We start from the raw sequence: 9,250 nt of genomic DNA on the forward strand, positions 1-9,250 counted from the left end.
AATGGACCGGCATCACATGGCACAGGCGTCTCCTCTGGGAGGGGCAGGGCCGGAGACTGGGCAGGGGAAGGATAGGAGTGAGAGCGGAGCCTCTATTCAGGGCTCCCCACCCACACCGGCCTCTGTCCCCTCAGGTCCTCCAAGAGAGGGGTCTTCAGAGGCTGGGGCCCTCCCCGCCCTCACCCTCGGGAACCTGTTCACACCTGGCCCGGAGGCTTTGGTGTCTGGGTGCCGGTGTTCTTGATCGTGGAGTTTTACCAAGACGAGGAGAGAGTACAATGGGCACCAGGGTAGCAAGACGCAGAGGGAGTGTCTGCGGGACACAGGTGGCTCAGAGGACAGAGAGAGAGGTCCTGGCAGAGGGGGGACACAGCCTGGGCAGATTCTCTCCAGGGGAGAGACAGGGCGGGACCCGGAGGAGTGAGAGGCCGGCTCAGGCAGGGCTCTCCTGTACAGCAGAGACCCCTCCCCGCTTCTCCCCGCCTCTGCTCCTGCCCCAGGTAAGCCCCTGAGCTCATTATCTGAGACCCCTTCCTGCCTGGGGGCCGGCCGCCCACCCAGCATAGGAAGGCTGGTGCCAACAGTCCAGTGGGCAGCAGGCCCGGCGAGGCCCCTCCCTGCCTTCTGTGGCCAGAGGCAACATGCAGCGGGGGACTGGGGAATGCACCCGCCTCAGAAGGCCAGGCTCCAGTCCCACCACCCCTGAATGAGTCCCTCCACCCCCCTCCACCCCCCCCCCCCACACACACACACACACACACGTCTCCTCCCTCCGCAGAGCACACCTGCTCCCAGTGGGCATGAGGATCACGTGGGAGGGGCTAGGAAGGAATCACCCAGGCTGGCACCCAGCAGACCACACCCTCCTCCCCGGGGCCCTCCCTGCCCGGCCCTGCCCCCACCCAGCCGCTGAGCCATGTCTCAGTCTCTGTGCTCCTCGGCCACCACGCCCACTGCTCCCGGCCAGGTCTCTGCAGCCCACCCTCCTGCCCGCATTCCAGACAAAGCCACTTCCTGGGACGTGAGAGGGGCCCCAGGCCTCCCCCGCACTCGTGGATGCCGAAGTGTGGGGTGGCGGCTTGCAGGGAGGGGTGCCCCCTGTTGTTTCCCATGACAGCGAACAGGCAGCTGCTCCCCGGAGCTGGGCGGGGGCTGGTTCCAGAGCCACCAGCGGGTGCACCCACCCCAGCTCCTGGCTCTGCCTCCACTGGCAGAGGTCTCAGTGCTTTTCCCGCTAGACCTGGGCAGAGCTGGGCATCTGGGCCGGGCCCATCTTTCCAACATCCTGACCGGCTCAGGGACTGGGCATGGTTCTGCTGGTATCCAGGCGTTTTTCTCTGAGACACGAGGTCCCTCCCACATCTGGAGCCTCTGGGACCCCAGCAGACCTCACCTGTGACAAGGAGAAGGGCCCACGGGGGTGATTCTGCCCTGATGTGTGGTCAGCTCTCAGGGCTCTGGGGCAAAGGGGGCCTGAGCTCACCTGGTAAAGCCCCACGCCAGGCCCACGCCACAGAGCTGAGCAGGGGCTCAGGGCCACACAGCCCAGGCGGGGCCTGGACCAGCGCTCCCGCCTCCGATGCAGCCGCCATCACTGCCCCCAGCAGTGACAGCAGCTCCTGCTGCCCAGCTCCAGGATGGTGTCCCGCACGGCCCTGGCGGCCCTGCTGCTGGTTCACGTCGCCGCTCTGCTGGCCTCCCAGACGGAAGCCTTCGTTCCCATCTTCACACACAGCGAGCTCCAGAAGATGCAGGTAAGGACCCCGCGGCCACCGTCCACTGCCCACAGCCCACCACCCACTGCCCACCACCCACTGCCCACCACCCAGTACCCATCACCCACAGCCCACCGCCCAGTGCCCACTGCCCTCCACCCAGTGCCCACCGCCCAGTGCCTACCACCCAGTGCCCACCGCCCAGTGCCTACCACCAGTGCCCACCACCCAGTGCCCACCACCCAGTGCCCACCACCCAGTGCCCACTGCCCACCACCCAGTGCCCACCACCCACTGCTCACCGCCCACTGCCCACCGCCCACTGCCCACTGCCCACCACCCAGTGCCTACCACCCAGTGCCCATCACCCACTGCCCAGTGCCCACTGCCCACAGCCCACAACTCAGTACCCACCACCCAGTGCCCACCACCCAGTGCCCACCACCCAGTGCCCACTGCCCACCACCCAGTGCCCACCACCCAGTGCCCACTGCCCACCACCCAGTGCCCACCACCCACTGCTCACCGCCCACTGCCCACCGCCCACTGCCCACTGCCCACCACCCAGTGCCCACCACCCAGTGCTCACTGCCCACCACCCAGTGCCCACTGCCCACCACCCAGTGCCCACCACCTAGTGCCCACTGCCCACCACCCAGTGCCCACCATCCAGTGCCCACCGCCCAGTGCCCACTGCCCAGTGTCCATCGCCCACTGCCCACTGCCCACCACCCAGTGCCCACCACCCAGTGCCCACTGCCCACCACCCAGTGCCCACCACCCAGTGCCCATCACCCACATCCCACTGCCCAGTGCCCACTGCCCACAGCCCACAACTCAGTTCCCACCACCCAGTGCCCACTGCCCACAGCCCACAACTCAGTACCCACCACCCAGTGCCCACCACCCAGTGCCCACCGCCCACTGCCCACCGCCCAGTGCCCACCACCCACTGCCCACTGCCCACTGCCCACTGCCCAGTGCCCACTGCCCACAGCCCACAACTCAGTACCCACCACCCAGTGCCTACCACCCAGTGCCCACAGCCCAGTGCCCACCACCCAGTGCCCACCACCCAGTGCCCACCGCCCACTGCCCACTGCCCAGTGCCCACTGCCCACAGCCCACAACTCAGTACCCACCACCCAGTGCCCACCACCCAGTGCCCACCACCCAGTGCCTACCACCCAGTGCACACCGCCCACTGCCCACTGCCCAGTGCCCACTGCCCACAGCCCACAACTCAGTTCCCACCACCCAGTGCCCACTGCCCACAGCCCACAACTCAGTACCCACCACCCAGTGCCCACCACCCAGTGCCCACCGCCCACTGCCCACCGCCCAGTGCCCACCACCCACTGCCCACTGCCCACTGCCCACTGCCCAGTGCCCACTGCCCACAGCCCACAACTCAGTACCCACCACCCAGTGCCTACCACCCAGTGCCCACAGCCCAGTGCCCACCACCCAGTGCCCACCACCCAGTGCCCACCGCCCAGTGCCCACCACCCAGTGCCCATCACCCAGTGCCCACCACCCAGTGCCCACCACCCAGTGCCCATCACCCAGTGCCCACCACCCAGTGCCTACCACCCAGTGCCCATCACCCAGTGCACACCGCCCAGTGCCCACCGCCCAGTGCCCACCGCCCAGTGCCCACCACCCAGTGCCCATCACCCAGTGCCCATCACCCAGTGCCCACCACCCAGTGCCCACCACCCAGTGCCTACCACCCAGTGCCCATCACCCAGTGCCCACCACCCAGTGCCCACCGCCCAGTGCCCACCGCCCAGTGCCCACCACCCAGTGCCCATCACCCAGTGCCCACCACCCAGTGCCCACCACCCAGTGCCCATCACCCAGTGCCCATCACCCAGTGCCCACCACCCAGTGCCTACCACCCAGTGCCCATCACCCAGTGCACACCGCCCAGTGCCCACCGCCCAGTGCCCACCACCCAGTGCCCATCACCCAGTGCCCACCACCCAGTGCCTACCACCCAGTGCCCATCACCCAGTGCCCACCACCCAGTGCCTACCACCCAGTGCCCACCACCCAGTGCACACCGCCCAGTGCCCACCGCCCAGTGCCCACCGCCCAGTGCCCACCACCCAGTGCCCACCGCCCAGTGCCCACCACCCAGTGCCCACCGCCCAGTGCCCACCACCCAGTGCCCACCACCCAGTGCCCACCGCCCAGTGCCCACCACCCAGTGCCCACCGCCCAGTGCCCACCACCCAGTGCCCACCGCCCAGTGCCCACCACCCAGTGCCCACCGCCCAGTGCCTACCACCCAGTGCCCACCACCCAGTGCCCACCGCCCAGTGCCCACCGCCTGTGGCCCAGGTGCCACAGCCCTGCTCGCACTGAGGAGGTGTTAGGTCTAGAGTCAGCCTGCATTTGATCAGCTCTGCCAGTGACACCGGACAGCATGGGGGCTGGCCAGGCTCCAGCGCCGCCCTGGCCTCCACCCTCTAGAGCCACTCGGTGTCGGGGGACTCTCTCCCCGCCCGGCCATCCATCTTCCCGAGGAGCCTCCAGTTGCCACGTCAGTGCGCATTCGCTGAGCATGTGGGTGAGAGGCCCACGCACAAGGGGGCGTACGGGGAAGTCCAAGACCTCCGTCCTCAGGAGCCGGCCTGGGAGCCACAACACAGACCCGTGGGGGTTCACTGGCCGGTTAACTGCCCGGTCGCTGCCCTGCCCTAAGTGCTGAGTCCGGGAGGGAGGCCCCGGGGGAAGGTGAGACTGAGCTGGCGCCTTGGGAGAGCAGGAGGGAGCCCCGGGGGCAAACATCCGGCAGCTGCCAAGGCCTCCTTCTCGTTGGAGGCCAGGCGACACCAGGCCGCAGGACAGCTGGCCGCAGGACTGCCTCCCGGTGACTTCATTTTTTAAAATACATTATTGATTTCAGAGAGGAAGAAGAGGGAGAGAGAGAAGCACCAATGATGAGAGAGAATCATTGATCGGCTGCCTCCTGCACGCTCCACACTGTAAGCTGGGCATGTGCCCTGACCTCCTGGGTCATAGGTCGACGCTCAACCACTGAGCCATGCCGGCTGGGCCCAGTGACTTACTGTAGACACAGGGTTCTGAGTGCCATGCGACACTGGTTCCTCTTCACCCGAGGAGATGAAGAAATGGACCTGGCACGTCCCGCCGTCTGAGGCCGAGGCTCCGCTAGGGACTAACACCGAGTCAGTTCTCTGTTCTCTCAGAAGTCACGTGGCCTGGGGTCGGCACCCTCTGTATCTGCACCCTCGTCCCGGACAGGCCTCCACGTCCCCTTGCAGAGCCACGGCTGGACCCAGACCCCTCCTCCCGGGACACACCTCCCTCACCCGGGCTCCCTTTCCAGAAAAGACCACCATAGTTCCAGCTGAACCCCAGGAGCACCGTTAAGAAGCCAGAGTGCAGCAGGGTCTGGTCTAAGTGCTCAGGCCTGGCCAGCAGGGTGCCAGGCGAGATAGGGGCTGGGCAGAAAGAGTCAAGCTCAGTAGAACATAAACTAGCAAAACGGCAGCCACAGGACAATGTGTGAACCTGCTCTGCGGTCTAGCTCCCTGCAATTGCCTGGCTCGGGGTTTGTATGAAGAAGCTGCAGCTCCCTCCTCCATAATTCATCTCCCTGTCTTTCCTCTTACAAATCCCCTCCCGGGGACTCCAGCTTCGGGCCCCCTGGCACCCTACAGGCGAGGCTGTCTTGCCACGTCTTTTGTAGGTTCTCTGCTAAGAAAAACACATTTTCACACTTAATATGCATGAAGGGCAGCCATTATTTTCAGCATTTTAACTTAATTAACAGTAACAATCTGGGTGCAATGTTTGAACTTCAAAGGACCAGATTCCTCTGCAAGTTGACCTGTTGGTGGGCAACTGGAGGGCCAGTCTTGGGCCACTGGTGTCTGCGACTCGTGCAGGAGGCACGGAGAAGGGGGCTGTGGCCTGAGGGGAGCTGGGGCCTTGGGCACCCTGGGCAGAAGCAGGCGAGGGCCATCTGGGCAAGGAGAGGGAGGGCGGGCTTTGTGCCCTGCTGTGCTCTGCCCCTAGGAAAAGGAGCGGAACAGAGAGCAAAAGAAATCGCTGGGCGAGCAGCAGAGGTCTGAAGAGGTGGGTCCTCTGGACCCCGCGGAGCTCACGGAGGAGGAAGACGGCCAAGTTATCAAGGTGAGCGGGCAGGCGGCCGATGCAGAGACACCTGGCGGGGTTCCCTGGCCAGCCACCGAACGCGCCAGGGCTCAGCGTGAGCCAGGCGTCCAGCAGGGAGCCCCATCCTGGGGGCAGGCAGGCGCCGACACGGGACAGTGCCCCATTTCAGGCACCGAGTAAAGGAGTGGCAGAGAGTGGGAGTGGGATTTGGACGGGGCAGGCAGGGGCGGCCTCTCAGGGGGTGGCATTTCCTTTGAAGCCTGAGTGATGAGGAGCCCCTCCATAAGAGCTAGAGCAAGGGCTTCCCAGCCGAAGGAACAGGGAGGGCGCCGGCCCTGCTCAGGAAACACCTGGCGGTGCGAGGCCTGGAGGCCAGGTGCCCTGAGAGGCGACAGGGCCCCAGAGGCTGCTGGGCCAGGCCACTGGGGATCCCAAGCAGGGACTTGGCCGGACCTGACTCTGGGCAGCACAAGGGAAGGCAGGAGACTGTCAGGGGGGAGCTGCAGGCCCCAGGCGGGAGAGAGATGATCCGGAAACAGCTTCTGTGACGACCCGGACCCAGGACCTTCAGCAACAGGTTAGGATGCCCAGACCGTCCGGGCCGGCGAGCCTGGACTGTGTCCAGCACAACTGTAGTTTCACGCTCGTGTACTCCGGCCACGAAACTCCCGAGCCCTCTATGAGTGTGGCGGTCCTGGGCCCTGGAGATAGAGCGGTAGACAAAACGGACCATCGGCTGCCCTCCTGGCACCCTCACTCCAATGGGGGCCAGAAACAGATGCCAGGACGGGCAACATCCCTCGAGCAGGATAAGAAGCCCACTGTGCAGCATGGCAGGTAGCAACAAGTGCTACAGAGAAACCAAGCAGAGGGGTTGGCTGCAATGTTAAATAGGGTGATCAGAGCGGGCTTCATGATTGGGTGGTATTAGTGCACAGACTTGAAGAGAACGAGAGAGTGAACCAAAGGAATGTTTGGGGGAAGAGATTCCAGGCAGAAGGAAGAGCCGTGCAAAGGCCCTGGGGCAGGAGTGGTGCATCCGGGGAACAGCGAGGAGGCCGGAGTGGCTGCAGCAGAGGGAGGCAGGGGAGAGAGTGGGAGATGAGGCGGATGTGGACGTCATGGGCCATTGTTTGGACTTGGCCTTCACTCTGCAGCCTGGGAGCCCTGGGGCCTTTGAGCAGAGGAGGGACGTGATGTACGTTGAGAACTGGCTGAAGGGGCAAAGGCGGAACGAGGGGGCCACTGAGGAGGCTGCAGAACCCGAGAGAGTGGCTCAGCCCAGGTGGTCGTGGTGGAGGCAGAGCAAAGGGTCAGACTCTGGAAATATTTTGGAGGTCGAAGCCCACGGGACTTGCTGAAAGAACGGATATAGGATGTGGAAGGGGGACAAGAGAAAACGCTTTTTTTGGCCGGGACACCGGAAGGATGGAGTTGCTACCCTGGGACGTGAAGCCTGTGGTTGGCTGCAGGTGGACAAGAGGAAGGTCCGGTCAGAGGGACTGTAAACTGTGAGACGCTGTGGGCAGCTGGGTGAGACGATGCAGGCAGGTGGGTACGTAAAGCGGGCACCTCAGGAGAGGCCAGGGCTGGAGACACCACGTGGGAGGCCCCAGCGATTAGATGGAATTCAAGCCAGGACAGGGCGACCTCACTGACCGGGCGCGGGCAGCTGCAGAAGGAGAGGCCCCGGGACTGAGCGTGAGGCACTTCCCTGTGGAGGCGCCTGGGAGGGAGGAGACGAGTGAGGGCCTTGCCAAGGTCACCCAGGGTCAGGGTAGAACGAGCTGGACGCCATGCCTCCCGCCTCCCCCTGGACACAGCGTGCTGTCCCCAAACAGTGAGGTCCGACACGTAGCCCAGAGGCTGACCGTGGTGCTGGGGCCCCGGATGGGGCTCCTGGGCTCTGAGGAGGGAACGGGAGCGAGTCCTTCCGCTGGCGAAGGGGGGCTGGCTTGGAGCTGCCCTCTTCCGAGCACCGGGGGCAGAGTTAAGGCGTCCACTGAGGTTTCCACGGCACGTGCTACATCCGATGGAACATCCAGGCGGCTCTGGGGGGCGGGGCACCTCTCGTCCCTGTCCATCTCCCTGGAACCCTGATAGGCCGGCCAGGGGCCTATGGATCGTCCAGCCCAGCCTCCCCACTTTACAGGAGGAAACTGAGGCCTGGAGGACAACCACAGCCAGGGGGCGGCATAGGCCGGGCTGGACCCTGAGCCCCACACAGGCCGCCCCAGGTTGCCCTTCAGCATCCGAGCCCATTCCCAGCCCCAGGGAGCCGGTGGGAGGTGGGGAGCTGGTGTGGCAGCAAGACCAGTGAACCAGGAAGCTCTGGGGTGACAGCGAGATGAGTCTGCCACAACCGCCTGCAGACGGGTCCCTAAGGCTCACCGTGTCCCCACAGCGCCAGGGCAGCAGCGCCTGGTGGGCACTGGCACTGACCCTGGAGACAGGCCCGCGGGGTTACCAGTTTATTCCTCCAAACTTAGTGTCTGTGTGGCCTTAAGCAAGTTATTCAACCTCTTTGTCCTCAGTTTCGCCATCTGCACAATGGGGACACTAATAGTCTCTTCATCATAGGGTTACTGAGAGGCTAATAATAATACACTGAAGGACTTAGGGTGACACCTGGTGCGTGGTGGCATATCCTCAGGAGAGGGGGGAGGTGAGTGTCCCCCACATGGAAAGCCAGGGGGTCCTGCCAGCCCCCCCCCGATCCTGTGCCAGCTTCCCCAGAGGAGGGTGATCATCCTCCCAGAAGGTCTCAGAGACTTCCAGGATCCAGCCCCCTGGTTAGAACTGGGGGGGAGGGGGTGCCAGAGTTCCCAGCAGGCCCAGAAGCCCAGAGGACTCCAGAGGGTGGGCAGGGAAGGGCCGAGTGGCGGGGCTCCCACAGGGCACCCAGGGGCCCTCGGCACTCCCCCTCTCCCTCTCCCCCTCTCCCTCCCTGCTAACTCTGCCTATTTCACAGCTCACTGCTCCCGTGGAAATTGAAATGAGGATGAACTCCAGGCAGCTGGGGAAGTACCGGCCGCCGTGGAAGGGCTGCTGAGTGAGGTGTTGCCCGCCCAGAGCGGTAAGGACGGTGTCACCGGCTCCGGCACCAGCACCGCAGCTGGGCCCGCCTCCGCCCACCCACGTTAGCATTCCAGGAGGAGCGGTCTGAGCAGGGTTTGAGGACAGTGATTCCTTTTCCTGTATGCACCCCAGAACGAGCTGTTTTCTCCCACAAGCGTGCCCTCCCCTGCCGTGGAGCAGGCGGCTTGATGGCTGCGGCGCCCAGGAGCCCAGCCCCCAGCCAGGACACCTCCAGGCCCTCCCTCCATGGCTCAGGCCCGCGTCCCAAACACCTTCCCGGTGACAACCCAGCAGCCCTCCCCTGCTTC

The 9,250-nt window shown here is 64.8% G+C and overlaps 1 protein-coding gene across 1 annotated transcript; it reads left to right on the forward strand.

The window, feature by feature from the left end:
* Positions 1–1,637: 1,637 nt before the first annotated feature.
* MLN (motilin) lies at positions 1,638–8,916 on the forward strand (the record flags this gene model as incomplete). The annotated part of the gene is made up of 3 exons (XM_079781699.1): positions 1,638–1,754; positions 5,766–5,882; positions 8,836–8,916. 3 exons carry the CDS (start codon positions 1,638–1,640, stop codon positions 8,914–8,916), a joined length of 315 nt encoding a protein of 104 aa, XP_079637825.1.
* Between the last annotated feature and the right edge of the window lie 334 nt (positions 8,917–9,250).

This window comes from Cnephaeus nilssonii (assembly GCF_951640355.1).
Source record: "Cnephaeus nilssonii genome assembly, chromosome: 9".
NCBI lineage: Eukaryota > Metazoa > Chordata > Mammalia > Chiroptera > Vespertilionidae > Cnephaeus > Cnephaeus nilssonii.